This window comes from Geospiza fortis, unplaced genomic scaffold (genome assembly GCF_000277835.1).
Source record: "Geospiza fortis unplaced genomic scaffold, GeoFor_1.0 scaffold102, whole genome shotgun sequence".
Classification (NCBI taxonomy): Eukaryota; Metazoa; Chordata; class Aves; order Passeriformes; family Thraupidae; genus Geospiza; species Geospiza fortis.
The window spans coordinates 2,248,542-2,266,999 of NW_005054373.1; the positions used below are offsets into that span (position 1 = coordinate 2,248,542).

An 18,458-nucleotide genomic window follows, 5' to 3' on the forward strand; every position below is an offset into this window, starting at 1 on the left:
ACTAAATTTCACTGGAAGGGACTATCTGCAGGAGAGGGGGTTGATTTTTTGGTGCAGCTCCTCTGTCCAGCTCTTTTGGGCTGCTGACAGGACATGAGGGTGAAGCTGTTTGTCACTGTCAGGGGGAACCTTTGTCTTTCCTTCTCAGATGCCACTCCAAAAATGACTCACTCTGGTGATGCCACCTGGAAAAACCTGTCCCTAAATGCAAGGTGAAATTTAAATATCCCTGTGTGAATGACAGGAGTGGTCTCAGAGCTCTTTGAGCCTCACAGTAACAATGAGCTTCCCTCCTTTGTCACCAAGAGGAACAAAGGGAAAACAACTTTGTCACCAGGAACAAAGGGGAAACAACTTGGTCCTCAGGAAGAAGGGGAAGCTGCTCCCAGAAAATCCCATTCCTGCATCCTTAATGCACCTGGAAGTGAAATAAAGGCAGCAAGAGAAACCTGCCAAAGTGCAGCACCTGATCTAAACCAGTGCCATCATCAAAATATCCCAAAAATATTCCACACAGCACTCCAGTCTCCTTTTCCTTGCCATCAACAGCCAATAATGACCAGTTATGTGCCCTCCTGACTAAAGGGTTTAGATTTTTCCTTGTAAAAAACCACATATTCTATTCAGAAGGGGGATTCCAGCTTGTATTCAATATTCTGATATAAATTATTTCTTTTCCCCCTCTCCATTCACTTTTTCCTTTTTAAGCTTAAAAGAACACAACAACTGCATTTCCTGGAAAGTTTTTGGGGGGCTGTAAAAACTTTGTCCTGGTCATGTCTAGGGGAAAAAAAAAAGAAATAAAAAAAGAAGAAAAAAAAAAGCCACGATGTGCTTTGAGTGTCTGTTATTGTAACACAAGCAAGGGGTTGGTGACTGCACTGAAATTCCCTTTTAAAACAACAAAGAAATTTTCCAAACTTCCAGAAGATGGGCCAGGCTTTGTTTGGGGAACCTGCAAAGCTCCTGTAATACTCAGGTGTGCTCCTTGCTTAAGAGGCACAAAAGGAATTTCACAGCACAAAGGTTGTCATCCAAGAAGGAAAAGAGCTCCAAAAATGTTTTCTGTGCCTAAGTTTCCTTGCTACCCCCCAAAAAATATGTCTGTAGTCAGATTTCCCAGGCTGCCAAATTCCTCACCAAAACCCCAACTCCAAGACCTCTCCTGACCTCTGACACTTCCAATAAAATACTTCTTGGCAGGATTTGCTGTCAGATCTTGGTGCCTGTGCCCAAGAACTGACAGCACATAAAGATTCCAGGTCTTTCACCCAAATCTATCCCTGCAGAAGCACTCCAGGACCTTGGGAAGAGGATTTTCCTGGTGTTTCCATGTCCTCTGCAGCAGCACAGCCTTCCCCTCCCAGCTCTGCAGCAGGACAAGGACCCAGCACACTCTGGGCAGCTTTTGCAGTGATAAATAATGGATTGTCCCCCAGCCAGGCTCCAGTTCTCAGGCTTTTATCTCCCCTCCTGCCATATGTTGTTCCAGGGATCCCTGCTAACCCTGTGACATTTTCATCTGTCCCCAGACTCCAGTGTATGGCAACATGCCACATGTCAGGAATTCCCACCTCAGCCTGTTCCAGCGGAGCAGGAGCTCAGGGGAAGCTCTGCTGCTGCCTGCACTCAGCTCCCATTCAATACTTGTGAGCTGGTGATAAAAACCCAGCCCCAAATCTGGCATCCCTTCAGGCAGGAGCAGGGCTGGCAGCTCTGGGATAATCACTGACCTGTCAATTAGCTTGCCCTGCAGGATGACAGGTAAAAGGTCGATGCCATCAATCTGTCTGTCACTGGGAGGCTGCAGACCCGCCAGGGAGAGGCTGGTGCTGAACAGATCCATCACACTGCCCAGCTGATGGCTGACCTGCAACCAAAAATCAACAGCAACATGTTTGTAAAGGGCTCTTCAGGAAAATCTGTGTGGAAACAGGTTCCCTCCAAAGCTCCCTGAAAACATCTCCCTTTACACTGCTGCAGCCACCAGCAAACTCCTCTGAAAACAATAAAGCAAAGGAAACAATCCCTATTTCTCCGCTTCCAGGGAGAATTTGCATTTTTGATTCTTGTTTTCTTTTCCATTTTTCTCTCCCTCTCCTCACTCCTGCTATCCCTTTTCCAGGACTGTGCTGTCACAGGGCTCAACTCAATTTAGCAAATTCCTGCTCATTTGTGGATTGAAAAATCAGCACTTACACCAAGGGAAAAAAGTCCTTGATTTGTTCCCTTCTCCAGGTCATCTCTGGAGTCCAGAATACCCTGAGAGAGTTCCCAGAAAGCACAGGGATAGATGGATAATAACAAAAAGAGCCTGATGACTTCATCTGCAAACCATTTCCAACAATTCAAGAACTGTAAAGTTGTGGTATTTTTAGTCCATATTTTAATAAGGGAGAAAAACATCTGGGTTTAGCTTCAATGGAGATGTGCAAGGGTTTTTTTTTTCCCCTTTTTCCTTACTTGGAAGCCATACTCATCTCTATGCTCTTAATTATTTATATTTTAAAACCCTACAAAGTCTGTTCTGCCTGATTCTTTGTGAGCCTTTGCTCCCTCCCCGATTGTGGGAGCTGTTGCAGGGTGTTTAATTAGTCAGTGACACACTCACTTAAAGCAGATGCTGCCATATCAGGAGCACCAGGATGCACCAGCACAAGATGTGACAGGAAAAGAGCATTTTCAGCCACAGCACTTGTTGGGAAACAAGAAACCATTGGATACAACCCCATAGCTGTGAGCACCAAAGCACTTTCTGACTAAAATCCAAGTCCAATCCCAACAGAACAATGTTGGGACTATCAAAGACCTTTTACCTCTGATTCTACTCACAAACAGACCCCCAGCCCCTAAGCTGACACAAATTATTTAAATGCAACAAATGATGACACGATAAATGAATTTTTATGAGATGCTGGCTCAAAAATAAAGGGGAAAAAAAGGGATACTAAACCTTGTATTAAGAGGCTGGGCTGAACAAAGTGAACACAAAGGAAGAATTAAGAAATTTAAAAAAAAAAAGAACTGGAGAAAGCAAGATGCAGGGGCCTAATTACAAGTTTAACATTACAATATCACATTACTTGATTACAGTCATTTCAATTTTTAATGGCTTTCATTCATCAGGAGGTGTTGGCAGGAACACATCTTATTAAAGCTGCATGCAAGAATCCTGCCACAATTCCTTGGGAGGAAACAAAGTGCAGAGCTTGAAGCACAAGAGGGAACCTGGCTGTGGAAATCCTTGGGAAAGCAGCTGGATCAGCTGACCATGACCAACAGGGCCCTCAGTTCAGGATTTATCCATGATTTAGCCATGGCCACAGCCTGGGAAAGGTCCTGCTCAGCCTGGCCTTGGGGACAGGCACAAAGGGAGATGTTTCCCAGACAAACTGTGGCTGTCCCAGCTCTGGAAGTGCTTAAGGCCAGCTTGGATGGGGTTTGGAGAACATTTATTCTTTATTTTAGTGCAGCCTTTTCCTCTCCTTAAAATGATTTTAATCATCCAGTCCCACTCCCCAGCTCCAGCAGGGCCATCCCAGAGCACAGGGCCCAGGATGGCGTCCAGGCAGCTCTGGGATGTCCCCTGAGGGAACTCCACACCCCCTCTGGGCACAGAGGAAAGCTCTGCCTCATGTCCAGGTGGAACTCCCTGGGATCAGCTCCTGGCCCCTGTCCTGTCCCCACCCTGCACAGGGACACGGCTGAGGTCCCTCTGAGCCCTGTCCCTGCACAGGGACACGGCTGAGGTCCCTCTGAGCCCTGTCCCTGCACAAGGACATGGCTGAGGTCCCTCTGAGCCCTGTCCCTGCACAGGGACATGGCCAGGGTCCCTCTGAGCCCTGTCCCTGCACAGGGACATGGCCAGGGTCCCTCTGAGCCCTGTCCCCAGGGCAGAAGCTGAGCCATGAGCAGCTCCCAGCCCTGGGGGTTCCTCCCTGGGCCCATTCCCACCTGCAGAGCTGCAGAAGGAGCAGCTCCAACCCCTCCTGCTCCCCCCACCCAGCCCAGCAGCCAGCCCCTGGCTGAGCCCTTTTGTAATCAGAGCTCTCACAATTTCTCCATCTAATCCAAAAATCACTTTTCCTGTTGTGGCTCCGTCCCAGCGCCTCAATCTTTTGATAAGAGGCAATCACTGACCCCGGGCTCGTGCCTTTAATGTCACCTCATTTATCCAGAGCGTGGGGACACTCCTGGGGGGCCACCACGCTCCCCTTGTCCTGGCCCTTATTAACCAGCACCAGATGTAGATGACTCTCTTTAATCATCCAATTACGTTTCTGCTCTCAGACAACATTTTTGCCGTGAAGCAGAGAAAACTTCTTAAGGAAATTAAATGCCCATGCCACAGCCACTTGGATTTATCTGTGCTCTGCAGCACCACATTGAAGAAGGAAAAAGGGGAAAAAAAAAGGTTAATGTTTATATAAAACTTTGAAGTATTTTCAGAGAAAAAATAAAAAAATTACCATTTTTCTCCTGTCAACAGGGCTCCTTCATTCTGGTTGCCTTTCCCTTTTATTTATTTCATTTTTTTTTCAAGAAAAGAGAAAGAAAAATCCAGAGAGGGCAACAGCCCAGAGAAAATAAATAATATATAAACGGAGGGAGATCAGATATTGCTGTATCAGTGAGGAACAGCCGGTATTACGCACGTAAGGACGGATTTTTTTCCCCCTCCTTCCCCCCCTTCTTTTTAATAAACTCTCAGTATCCACACAACGTCTTTAAGAAAATGAAATCCTTTTGCTGTGGGCCACGGCGCTGGAAGAAATAGTCCCCAGTGCTGTTATCAGTGCTTTCAAGCTTTAACTCTGAATCAAAGGCGACAATTAATAAAGTCGCCCCCGCCAGGAATGGAAAGGAGGAAAGCTAAATATTTGAAACTGGGTGAACAAATGTCAGGGTGTTTTTAAATAAAATCCTTTTACAGTTATCACAGCGAGCAGACCTGATATCCCTGTCTAATTCAATTTCAATTTGCGCCCCATGGGAGATAGGGAAGAAAAGGTTGCAATGCTGTCTTTGGGTTGATATGTTCTTTTCTCCTTCAGGAAGCAGGCACGAGAGAGGAAGGGGAGGAGGGCGAGGGGAGAGAGGAGGAGGATTCAAATACCAATAGAATATGATTTTTTTTTTTCCAGCTGGATCCTTCCAGAAGGCAGATGTGATGTGGGGAATGTTGAAACGCTGATTTGTTGTGAATTCACCTGGAAAACGGAGCCGAGGAGGGAAGTGCAGCCAGGCTGTTTGTGTGGGAATAAATATTCCTGGTGGGGAGCAGAACTCACTGAGTGTTGATGCCAAGAGCAACACACACTCCTGAGGCATCTTTCCCCTCCAAAAACCTGCAAAGCAGCCAACTGCACCAATTATCCCCAGCTCCACGGAGAGCCTGGCAGGTGCTCCCACCCTGTCCCTCACTCCTTGTGTTTAGACCGAGGTGCTCCTGTGTTTTTATTAAAGGAATGTGCCCTTTAATAAAAACAAAACCCCCCAGCCTTGTGGATCAATAAAATTATTAACAAACTGCCAAGTGGAATCATGGAATGGTTTGAGTTGGAAGGGACATGAAAGATTATCCAGTGCCACCCCTGCCATGGCAGGGACACCTCCCAGTGTCCCAGAGTGCCTCAAGCCCTGTCCAGCCTGGCCTTGGGCACTGCCAGGGGCAGCCCCAGCTGCTCTGGGCACCTGTACCAGGGCCTCACAGCCTCACAGGGAGGAATCCCCTCCCAATATCCCACCTAACCCTGCCCTCTGGCAGTGGGAGCCATTCCCCCTTGTCCTGGCACTATCTGCCCATATAAAAAGTCCCTTTCCCTCCATTCCCAAGGCACTGCAAGGCTGCAGTGAGGTCTCCCTGGAGCATTCTCATCAGCAGACAGAGCTTTCCACACAACAACTGGATCTCACTGGCCAGAGACACAAACTCTCCTTTCCTGGCTGCAGCTGTTCCACCTGAAACAGCTCCTGGCCCTTCCCTTGCTCCTCAAACCACTGCCCTGGGAGCAAACCCAGCACAGGGAGGACTTCAGCTTTGTGCTGAAGTTCAGAACTCCCAAGTCTTTGTTTCCTTTGACTCTTATCAAGTAGAAGCAATGAGAGACTTTGAAGCAGCTTTCCCACATTTCACAGCTACCTGGAATGCACTGGGGCTGAACAGTTCAATCTCCTCCAGAGGATGGTGAAGCTACAGCACGGTACAGGAAAAAAAGCCAAAAATGCAGTGGTGGACACAAATCTCTCACCTGTGGTCAGGGCTGCTGAGGAGCAGTGCTGGAGCCTCGAAGGCAAGAACACAAGCAGAAAACACAGGTGAGTTTCTATCACAGTTCCTGAGCAGCAGATAAGGAGGAATTGAGGTTGAGCACGTGCTTAAGGCTGACACTGGCATGGTGGAGGAGAGATTTTGGGTGCATCCCAAAATCTGGGAGCTCCAGGCACAGCTCAGCTGCCCAGCCCACCCTGCACACACAGCTCTGCACAGCAATTCAAACAGCAGCTCCCAAATTCTACCTGGGAGAGGGGTCCCAGCCAGGCAGAAAAGAAGCAGGCACAAGGATTTCTCTCTCCTCCTGTTCTTAATTATCCTCAGAGTTACTACAATGGAAAGAATTTTTAAATTTGGGCATTTTCTTGTCCCCATTTATAATGCATGTTTACTTTTAGCACATTATTTAGTTTGGACGCAGCAAACAAAACACTCAGCTGCAGTTTCATGTTCTCCCTCGCTAGCCCAGGGCTGTTGTACTTGGCTTGCAAAGGCTTTATGGAAATGTTTAAATTTAAACAAAACGACTGTTTTCATTTCAAATTAGAAAAATAATAAACCATCCTTGGTAGGTTTGGTGAACTCTCGAAAAATAATGAAACCAAACCACCCTCCTGCCCTCAGCTGCAGATCTGAGCTGCCTCATGGTCCCTCCTAAATGTAAATGATAAATTATCATTAGCCTGCCTCAATTAAACCACCCCAATGGAATGCAACCTCCACAAATGTTTTATTTATGACCAGTTTGCAGGCTGGAGCACGGTGCCCAGCTAATGAAGGATCACTTTCTGCAGGGCTCAGGGATGCTCACCAGGGGGAGGGGGCTCTGCTGTCCCTGGGATCCTGCAGCAGGACTGATTGCATCCTTCTGTAATGAGAGCTGGGACAAGGGGGGCTGGCAGTGCCACTGGGGGGTTATTCTGAAGTGATCATATCTGCATTTGTGTACAGGCAGCACAGAGCAATCGTGTGGTGTCTGAACCTCCCTGAGTGGGACTTTCATCAAGCACCAAAGTGAGAGATGTGAGGGTCAAACCCCTCAGTACCTCAGGGCATGGGGAGTGTGGGGAGCAAATTCCTGCTCTTTATGCTCCAGTTTGTTCAAACACATGAGAAATATCAAGGTCCAAAAGAGTAAAGAGGTTAAAAAGAGCAGGAAGACAAGAGCAGAGCCTCACAGCAAAACTGAGCACAAATATTAATGCAAATTTGCATTAAAATGGCACAGCTGTCTGGGGCAGCAGCAGCAGCTCCTTATTCACACAAACACCTGGACTTGGGGCACGGTAAGAGTGTGAAGCAAAGCCCAGCAAGGAGCCCTCCACTCCCTGCAGCCCCCCAGGCTGCTGTGAGCTGCCCCAGGCAGAGACTCACCCCTCCTGCAGGGATGTGGCCGGGCCACCAGGCGATGGCTGGCTCCCTCATGCCACCCTCGAAGGTGGTTTGTTTGCCACACAGGAAAGGCCCATTGCTTCCTCCTAGGGACAGAAAAAAAGCCTTAAACCCCACAAAACACCAGCATTTCAAAAGGACACTCTCACCCAGGCTGGTTTGAAATGAATTCTCATTTCTGCATGGATGCGTCTCCAAAGGACATGGCCAGAGTTGGGTTTTTTGTCATTATTTCCTTGTTTGTTGTGTTGTGTTTGTGGGGTTTTTTTCAATGTCCGTTTGTGATGAAATTTTAGGAGTGTCTTTTCAGCACAGGGAGAAAGTGACAGTTAAACACACCTTGTTATCAACAACCAAATTAAAACCAACCCAAATAAACAGGAAATACCTCACTGGTGTTCTCCTTTCCTCTAAGGGTGTTTGCTGTCTGTAACCAAAGGAAATCTGAGACTTTTGGGCAGAAATAGCATTTTTTCATAATTATTTAAAATTTTATAGTACCAGAAAAATATTAGATGAAGGTGTAAGAGAGAGAAAAATAATCCTGCATTCCTTGAATGGTCACTCAGAGATGACCAGGGCTTTGCAGGAATATGTGGAGTTTTAACCCAGCCCTGGAGCTCAGCTGGCCAAGGAACAATCAGGGAGGTCTCATAACTGATTCCAGGTCACACAAAGTCAAAGCCAGTGGCTGAGCTGAAATCAGAACTCAGGTTACTCCCTGCTCTGTGGTTCAATAACCACAAGCCAAGCCTGGCTCCAAAGAGAAGAGAGCAGGTTCTAAAATCAATTTGCAGTGATTCGTTTCAGAGAAACCATCACTGAAACAAAAGAAAATTTGTTAGCTAACAAAACTCGTTTCTCTTCTTGGTATTTTTCATGAGAGCTAAAGAATGAGGGACTCTTGAAGTCTCTCTAATTGCTCAGAAGGCTGAAATATGCATTTGGCAGATGGAGAGTAAACACCCTGCTAAGTTACTGAGCCTGGTTCCCAATAAATTACAGAATATTCCCTCCCTGACAGTGCAAATACACACAGGTAACAGCAACACTGGGGCAGGAAAAATTCCATTTGGCCAAGGACACCTCCTCCAACAGCGACCAGAGGCACTGCACATAAATTATTCCAAACATAAATAGTCTGTCTTTTGAGGCTTCTCCTACCTCACAACACAGACCCCCCACACAGGGCTTTTTTTTCTCCTCAGAGAGAAAGAGATTTAAGCCTTGATTTCCCAGGTCAGGTTTGTTCAGCTGAGCCTCACCTTGCTTGGGAGCTGAAATGAGAGCAGCCCCGTTATCAGAGGTGAAGAACACAAAGGTGTTCTCACTGATGCCCAGCTGCTGGAGGTGCTTCAGGATTTTCCCAACGCTGTCATCGATCTCCCTCACAGCATCCCCATACCTGAGGCAAAAGGAGATGCAAAACACTCAGAGCAGCAAAAAAAGGGTCAGCACAATGAGTTCAGTGGATTGAATTTGTACCTGTGCTGCAGAAATCTTTCTCATGCATCAGGTTTTCTGCTGCCACTGCAAACTTTTGTGTCTCTGGCCTGCAGAGAGCAGCCCTTAGGTACTGAGGGTCAGGGTTTGCTCAGCTGTGAGTCACTCTTGGACAGAGGAATTCAGCCATAAAATTCACAAACAGAGGCAAACCCACCTTGCCACAGACTGGGAGGTAATAACATGGCTTTCCTTATGGTTAGAAACTCTTTGAAGCAACAGTCCCAGTGTCTACAGACTCTTTTCCGCCTCCAAACTGCATTTTTAGGAGTGTTTTCTATTTGCTGGTCCCATTTATAGGCTTCTAAAACAGGCACTGATCATACAAAAGCCTTCTAAAAATTCATCTGTGCCACAGACAGCATTTCACTCCTCACACAACTGGCAAAGGAGCTTAGAGCCCCCCTCCTCCCCCTGGGGTCATGTGAGCTTCACTTCAGATTAAAGCCAAATTATGAAACAACAATTCAAGCAAATAATGCATTTCAGCACACACACACTTGAGGAGTGATCCATGCCTTGGATCTACCAACCACTGCTCAGGTTGGCTGTTGTAGCTGCAGGAGGAATTAATTAAAACAACCCCAAAAAGCAGAACTTACAGCCCTCTCTGACTCGTGCCCAGGAACTGTTTGGAGGCATAAACAGGAGCGTGGGTAGCATCAATTGCCCAGTATAAAAAGAATGGCTGCTGGCTGGCCTGCTGCTTGCTAATAAAATCCAGAGCTTCCTGTAAACAACAATAAAAATGAATTTATCCTCTGCCATCAAAATTTCTCCAAAAAAAAAAAAAAGCAGAAAGTCACCTTGGCTTAGAAGTCAGCACTAAAATAGTACCTGGAGGTAGAGCTGAGTCAAGTTGGCTTCACCTGTCTTCAGATCAATTTTGAAGTCCTCATAGTATCTTAAGAGAAAAGGAATCAGAGAGGGAAAAGAATCAATCCTAAGGAATAAACATCAGAAAAAGGATTTTTTCCCCTTTTATGGATTTGTTCCCCTGTGTAAGGAGGTGACAAACAAGTCACAGTTACTCTTCAGATATTAGAAATATGTCACCATAATTGTTCTTACGGGAGAAACTGGTGACAGAGCTTGATGTAAATTAATGACTTAAAGTTTTGGACAAACCTGAGGGACTGGACTTCTGCTGTAGGGGGCAAAATGCTTTAAAATCTCCTGGTGATTCATAAAGAGCTGGTTGAAATGTGAATAAAATTTCAGAAGTACACAACAACTTTCAGTGAGACAGAGAAATGCTGGAAGCAGAACATGGGCTGCTTTGGAAACATTATTTTAGAGGGATCTTTAGCCAGCAGTAAAGCAGAGAAGGGCCTGGGGAAGTGCTCAGGGGAGTAACAGCAGTGAAATGAGACAACACCAGAGTGAAAAATAAATGGACAAGAAGGGCCCAGACTGCAGACTGGGAGCAGGGAATGGAGCTATGCAAACACACAAAATGTTATTCCAAACAGGAAGAGAAGGCACAAAGAGGTCTTTGAGTGCAGAATGGGAGCAGCTTCCAAGAGTGGAAGCCTTTAGGGTGCCAGGGATGAGCAAACAGCTCTGGGAGGGCAGCTCCACATCCCTGCACCATCCACATGACACTGCCAGGTTGGTCATGGTGTTGGACCTTTAAGAACCACAGAACCAGGGGACCCCAGAATGATCTGGCTTGGATGGACCCCTAAAGCCCATGTAGGTGTGAAATGGCAGCAGGGAGAGCCCAGAGCAGCCCAGAGGCAGGCCAGGAGCTGGGGTATGTAGGAGTGATGGGGGTAGGACAGTGGGGACAGACAGAGATGAGAGATCTCTGCAGCCAGGTCAGGAATTTGGGGTTCATTGCAAAGGGCCTGGGTGCAGGGCCCTGCTGGGAGCTGCCAGCCACAGCTGGAGCAGGCCTGAGGGAAGTGAAGAGAGGGGTACAGAGAGAGAAGGCAAGAGTGTGGTAGAGGATGAGAGAGTAAAAGAGAGGATGAGAGAGCGAGGTTCCTGTTACAATACAATAAATCTTCTGTGTTGAATATTCTGATTCTCACTAACCAATCTAGTACAAGATACAAATCCTACAGCATTTACATACAGCCTATAAGAATCATTACATTACCACACTGTGTTACATTTTAAACCCTAAAAACTCCTCTTTGGGCCCCTTCTGCCAAGCTGGCAGGGTCTGCTCTGACCTGCAGGGTCTGCAAGCAGAGGGTGTTGTTCCATCAAAAGGGGATTGCCTTCAGTCAGCCACACCATTGTTTTCCTGTTGTTCAGTAACTCAGGTATCTCAAAGCTTGCCTTCATTTCAATCTCGCTTATATCTCCATATTCTCACAATCTTTTGCCAGACAATGATATTTCTAGGGCTGTCCTGTCTCCCTTCCCCACGGGTTACCTGCCAGCCATGTCCCAGTCCCTGTACACGGGGATGTTGGGGCGCTCGGTGCTGTCGTAGGGCCCGAAGTGGCAGTTTGGGGACCCAAACCACTCATCAAAGCCGTGCCTCAGGGGGTGGAACTGGGGCCTGTGCCCCAAGTGCCTGGCAACAAAAACAGCAGGTCACAGTCAAAATTCTGCTGCAGAGGAGCCACACCTCATCAGGTCATCAGAACAGCATGCAAGAACACAGTGTCTGCCTAAGAAATCAAAACTCAAAGCATTTCAATCACATAAATGACTCCAGAGCAGTGTCTTGAGCTCTCTCACACTTGTTGCAAGCACAGCCATGCAGACTCACCCCAGTGCTCACTTATATTCCATTTTATTTACTCTCCAATCACTGTTTTCCATTTTTTCCTTCCACTGGTGTCTTCTCCCATGCTGTCTGATGATCAGCACTGATGGACTACACTGCCCCAAACCACTGCAGAGATGCACACAACGTTTCACTTAAGGATTCTGATCTATGACAAGTCCCTTTTATCCCACTGAGCTGTAAAAACACAAGGCAGAGCTCATGAAATGCACCATTCCATCCTCATCCCCTTTATGGAGCATTCACGCTGCCAAAATGGTACAAAGAGACCTGAATGGAAATGAAATGAGGTTTTTGTGTGCACATGTGGACATAAAACACATTTAGCTACTCCTGATGACAGCTCCTCTCTACTGTGCAGCTTGAAAATCCTCCATCCTTAACATCCAGATGAAGCTCCTCTCTAATCTCCAGGTTTTGTATTGCAAATCCTACATTTCCTGCATTTATAGCACCTTGAGGAGAGAGAATCCCCATGCTCTCTGTCTCTAAAGGGGATCTTGGTGGCTCAATGTTTATTTAACCATTCCATCTTCTCCTCACAAGACTGATCTGCCCCCTGTCCACTTTGTGCCATCCCCCTCTGCACCTTCTGAGCATAAAGGGCATAAAATGCATTCCCTGGAGTAAAATGACCCTTGGAGTTACTCTGAGCTGTTCCAAATGAGTTATTACAGAAAGAATCCTCATTTCAGCTCTGGTTACAGCTTGGTGATGTAACTGCCACTTCAGGTCTGACCTGCAGGATTCCACCCTTTCCCTTTTTGTAGATGTGGGAACACAAAGTTATTCCTGGCTGTTCCTACAACAGGGCAGATGGAAAAACATCTTATTCTACAAAAGCCCTAAAAGAACTTACAGAGACATTAAACAGTGACTCAGATCCAGATCAGTCTCTGCGTCTTACAGCACAAAAAAATGAGTTTTAATGAAACACAACAAATTCCACACTGGACATGGAAAATACTTGACTTGCAAACTTATAATTAAACCATGGAATTTACTGTCACAGGACACCCTGAAGAGATTTTAGAAGGGATGATGAAACATTAAGAAAATTTTCTGCTGGAAAACCTCTGTGAGGCCAGGATTAGACCCTGCATTTCTTCACATCTCTCCAGGGTATCACTCCCAGCCCTGACCAGGAGAAGTTTTTGGATGCACAATAATGCCCTGCACATTCCTACTTAGTCCTATTCCTGTTAACAGCTGCAGGTCCTTCCAGATTTGCCTTTTTTTCCAAGGAACTGGCACCAATCTGCATTTGCCTTGTTTATTCCTTTTCCCTGAGTGTATGAATTTCCATTTATTAGCACTGAACTGCAGCTGATTGCACCCAGCTCACTGAGCTGATCCCTCAGGGCCATTCTCCTGCCTGGATTTGTGCTGATAAATAATTCACTGTCTTAGGGTGCTTTGCTTTCCTCCCAGTTCCAGCAGGTGAATCCAACCACAATTCAAACTCAGCCTTCTCTAACTTATTAATGAAACTGATAAAGAAATTCCTGTTAGTTTCCACAGGAATTCAGTTCATTAATAAAAACCCAAAATACAGCAAGAGTCAAAGATAAAAACCACGTAGGTGCTCAAGGCAAATTCCAACAGAATATCCTGGTGTTTTCTGATTAAATAAGTGGTGTGAGGTGTGGATAAAAGCCCAGAGTTGAGGAGTTTATAAATACATATACACATATAAAACCTCATCAACTCTTTGTATGAAGACATATGTAAGCACTTGTAATGGGAACACTCAGGAATTGATCCCAGCAGGGGCAAGATCCACCACACTTTCCAAAGTTGGACATTTGAGCTTCAAAAGTTGTTTTTTTTTTTCCTGTAATTCTGTTTTTATTGCTGCTCCTTCCCAACACACACAGAGTGAAATCTCAAAGCAAGACACCTCCAAATAAATTTACCATTTGCCAATGATCTTATTGGTGTAACCAGCTTTCTTCAGGAGCTCTGGAAGCAGTAATTCAGAATCTGGGATTCCTCCTACTATGTCCTGTGGTGTGTATGCTGTGGAAAACAAATCAAAAACACCTTTCTGACTCTCCAAAATATTACAGCACACAGCTCATGTACTGAATCAGAAATAGCAACTCATTTGGAGTCCCAGCAATGCCATTCCCTGGAAGTCCTCCCATGGGATGGAGAGAATAAATTGATCCAGGGAGGCCAAAGGGAGATTTCCACCCACTTGTGCATGAGGGCAAATGATAAAGGGAGCTGCCACCCCAGAGTGGAGGTGAGACCCTTGAAAGGGAGATGACATAGCAAATCAGGTGCTTTAGGGGTGGTCCTTATGCTGTAAATTTGCTTTGTGTTTTCTAAAATGAAGGCAGCCTTTTCCTAACTCAAATAACCAATAAAGGTGCTCAGACTGCAAGGGCTGATCTGATCTATTATAGGCTGGACTTGATGATCCCAAAGGTCTTTTCCAACCTAATTCATTCTGTGATTCTGAAGGAAATGAAGAATGTGTCTCAGTCCCTGAGGCTCTCAGGTGTGACTGTGCTCAGGGAATCAACCCCAGGCTGCTGCTCCTGCCCAGCCATGTCCCAGCACGTGGCACTTGTCACTCTGGGACACAAATCAACCCAGGGACCTTCCCTGGCAGCCCCAGAGGCACGAGGGATGGAACCTGCTCTGAAACTGGGTGGAAATCTGCCTGCTGAATAAACCTGTGAGCAGCCAGCTCTCCCCCACCTGATTGTCCCTCACCAGACCCCAATTCCCCTGCCCAGAGGAAACATTTCTCAGCCAGCAGAAACAAATGGATCAAGCAGCCTGGTTTATCCTCCTCATTTGAGGAGGAGGAAGCAATAAAATTCACACTTATTACCCACACTTAACAGGGTTTGGTGGCACTCTGGAACTCCCATGGGGAAGATCCCCTTTGTCCAAAGAGAAACTTCCTACAAGGCCCAGAGGGAAATCAGGAGAGGAAGAGAGGTGAGGGATGAGGCTCCTACCGTTCCTGGCGTGTCCATTGGTGGTGTAAAAGCCATTCCTGACCGGGAGCCGGCCCGTCAGCAGGGCTGCCCTTGCTGCAACCAACACAAACATCTCTTTACAGCCATTCTCTGCTTAATGCTCAGGTATTAAAACCTGAATATAGGTATTATATTGTTCTATAATATTATTGTAGGAGGATGAGGGCTGCACACTGACTGGAGCGTGTCAGTGTCCTCTTGTCACAGCCAGCCACTAAATCACTCACACTCTCCCATGAGCCATGGGGAGAACCAGTTCTGATGCATCATTTGAGTTATTCCAGCTGAAATTTGGCCCCTTTATTAAATTAGCCATACTGAAGAGTCATTCCTTTGAATGGTCAATGGAGCAACCCTTACAGCTCAGTTATATATATATTTATAATGTATTTAAGAGGAAATCCTAGCACAAACTGATTAGATGCTCAAGGCTAAGCTTTCGAGCTTGACTGAACAAAAATCATGAAACACAAAGAAAGAGCTGTCCAGCTTTGACAATAAAAGTCAAGTCCTGACTGCAGGGAATATTTAAACAGATGTTTAACTTCAAGCATATGCAGTGCCACCACTGGCTTAGCAGGATTTCAGCATATCTTAAATGCCTTTTCTGAGCAAGGACATCACCAACACACTGGCAAGTGCTATCCTAAATGAGAGCCCAAATAAAAAGCCCCTGTTCTTCATTTTTGCTTCAGTTCTTGGCAGCTAATCAGGTTTGAGGGAAAAAAGAAAGCAAAAAAATAAAGAAACCACCTCACAGAAAAAACAACAAGGAGAAAAATATCTGCCTCTCCCAGACCCAAACGTTCCTTTTATCTCTCGTCCCTGTCCCAGGAGTCTTGTAAGACACCAGAGTCAAAAGCAGGACACAAACTGCTGCCTCTCCTTGCACGAAAGTCCCACCAGAGCCAACAGAATTAGACCAAATATGTCCAGCAACAGATCAGATCCTGCTTTGTTTAACCCAAAATGAGAAAGATGAAAAAAATGCAATGACTAAGGCTGGAGCACTGAACTGAAATGGTACAAAAATCCTTCAGCTGCACTGATCACTGAAGCAGTGCTCTGTACAAGCTGAGAGCTGTCGGGTTTCCAATCCAAACAGAAATAAGAAGGGAGCAAAATGCAAGATCAAAGCAGCAAATGTGATCTCTGGCCTGAGGGCAGGCACTGCTTTGGTTGTTAGCCCGTGTCAGAGGCTGGCACACACCCCAAACTCCTCAGAGGGAGGAGATGTTTCTCATGCTGACGTGGTTCCAAGTGCAGTGTACTTACAGGGAGAGCAGAGGGGGCTGGCAGTGTAAAAATCCAGGAACAGCATCCCTTCTGCAGCCATCTGGTCTAGGTTAGGGGTTTCCTTAGAAGGCTCTCCGAAAGCTCCCAAATCCCCCCAGCCCATCTGTAAAAGGAACACACCAGAAGATGTCAAAATCCCTTCCCACAACCACATTTTTTGGGCCCACATAACACTTTCATTGTACCCCTTAATTTATAAATGTTTACAGTGCTCATCTCCCTACTCAGCGCCTCACAAATGTGACACAAATGTGACACAAATGATCTCTGCCAGCCCTGTGGAGCAGGGAACTCTCACACTTTCCCCTGGTGGGTGGGAAATTGAGGATTAAATGATTTATTAACAGGGATTAAAGCACTTGCAAGAAGCCCAGTGCCTTCAGTGTTACTCAGAGGCCTGAGGCACACCCAGAGCAAGGAGGAAGAGGAAGTTACACGTGGTTTACTCAGGGCTGTGCAGCTGCCATGTCTGAGCCCTCAGTGCCTGCCCTGCTGTGCTGGAGGCCAGGATTCCACCTCAGCCTCTGCATCTGTCCCTCTGCAGGACTGCAAACACAAGGGGAAGGCCTGAACTCCAAAGCAGCACTGCAGGAAAAGCCAGGCAGTGTTTGAAAAGCCTGAGGAATCTGCCAGAGGCATCACCAGTCCCTGTGCTTATCTGCAGGAGTGTGCCTCCACCCTGCTCTTCCTCCTGACCCCGAGGGGACACACCAGGAGAACCACAACATTCCCATCAGGGCTCTGTGCTCACTGCTGGAAACCATTCCCAGCTCCAGGCAGAAGGTTCTGGAAGGGAGCAGCTCAATGAGCACCACAGGTGCTGGGGATTCTGCTGTGCCTTGGGAAAGGCAAGGTGTGTGTCAGGTGAGCCACGGATGCATCCAGATCCTCAGGGAACCACCTGGTGCCATCAGCTTGGACAAGGAAATCGTTGCAGAAATGGTTTCTGAGTTAAGGAGCAATTAAATGGTTCCCCCTGGGATGAGGAATTAAAGTGGACCCAATGGATTCATCCCCAAGTTCTTGATTTTTGTTTATCAAGGAAGAAAGACAAAAAGAATCTTGTGTGGCTCTAATTCCAGAGTTACAGAGGGTGAAGGGACAAAATCCAGGGAAAGGTGTATTTAATGAACATATTAAATAAATCAATAGTTCACAGAAGCTGCAGACAGGAGCCTCATGCTGTACCATCACTTCCAGAGTGGGAGAACCCCTGTCCCAGAGAGCTTTCCTCTGGAAAATTACAAACACCAGCCTGGGAGGGGGAAATACTCCTGAATGGAAAACCGAAATCACTGAGCTTGGGAAATACTCTGAGCCCAAGCTGTGCCCAGTCCCCACCTTGTCCCCAGCCCAGAGCACTGAGTGCCACCTCCAGTCCTTCCTTGGGCACCTCCCGGGCTGGGCACTCCAAACCTGCCTGGGCAGCCCCTGCAGAGGCTCAGCTGGCTGGAAAAGCAGGGGATTCTCCTGCTCAGGAGTGTGGGAACACCATGGAACAATGGGCACGATAAACTGGCAGAAAGGGAAGGGTTTGCCCACCCTCGTGAGCTCCTTGAGTAGCTTCAAACAGCAACAAACATTTCCACATTTCCGCCACAAACACACCCGGAAGGGGACAGGAAATTATCAGGAGAGAAGCAAACTGGGTAGATGGCAGTGACCTGAATGTATTGGAAATGAATATAATTCCTTATCAATGTGGCCAAGGGTGCAAAATTGAAAAGATTTTGAGTTAGAAATAAATCTGCGATAATTTCTGCTCTTTAATAATTTACTGTCATTTCTTCTCTTCCCAGTTCAGAGAGCAATAATGAGCAGAATTACTTTTCTTGTTCAGTTTTTCAGGAGGCCACCAAGCCCCTTCTTGTGACCAGCAATCATCAGGGTAGGAAGGGAGCTCTGGAGATCATCCAGCCCAAGGCAGGGACACCTGGGGCAGGTGACACAGGGACACGTCCAGGTGGCTTTGGGATGGCTCCAGACAGGAGACCCCACGTCCCTGGGCAGCTGTGCCAGGGCTCTGCCACCCTCCATGGGCACAGACTCTCCCTCGCGTTCAGAGGGAACTTCTCGTGGTTTGGTTCGTGGCCGCTGCTGCTCCTCCTGTCCCTGGACACCCCTGGGAACAGCCTGGCACCGTCCTGTGACACCCACGGGAACGTTTGTACGGACTGATGGGACCCCTGTCAGCCTGCCCTGCCCGGCCGGACCCGCCCGGCTCCCGGTCCCCCTCAGCCGGACCCGCCCG

General features: G+C 47.0%; 1 protein-coding gene across 1 annotated transcript in view; it reads right to left on the minus strand.

Annotated features, from left to right (window-relative positions):
* Nucleotides 1–16,310, minus strand: part of GALNS (galactosamine (N-acetyl)-6-sulfatase) — a 37,754-nt gene extending 21,444 nt beyond the window's left edge. The window contains exons 1-9 of the mRNA XM_005424773.2: nucleotides 16,187–16,310; nucleotides 14,891–14,965; nucleotides 13,832–13,934; nucleotides 11,556–11,699; nucleotides 10,007–10,073; nucleotides 9,772–9,899; nucleotides 8,932–9,071; nucleotides 7,649–7,752; nucleotides 1,734–1,870 (exon numbers count right to left, since the gene is read on the minus strand). Coding sequence (XP_005424830.1) covers nucleotides 1,734–1,870; nucleotides 7,649–7,752; nucleotides 8,932–9,071; nucleotides 9,772–9,899; nucleotides 10,007–10,073; nucleotides 11,556–11,699; nucleotides 13,832–13,934; nucleotides 14,891–14,965; nucleotides 16,187–16,310 — 1,022 coding nt within the window. The remainder of the gene's footprint in view (nucleotides 1–1,733; nucleotides 1,871–7,648; nucleotides 7,753–8,931; nucleotides 9,072–9,771; nucleotides 9,900–10,006; nucleotides 10,074–11,555; nucleotides 11,700–13,831; nucleotides 13,935–14,890; nucleotides 14,966–16,186) is intronic.
* Between the last annotated feature and the right edge of the window lie 2,148 nt (nucleotides 16,311–18,458).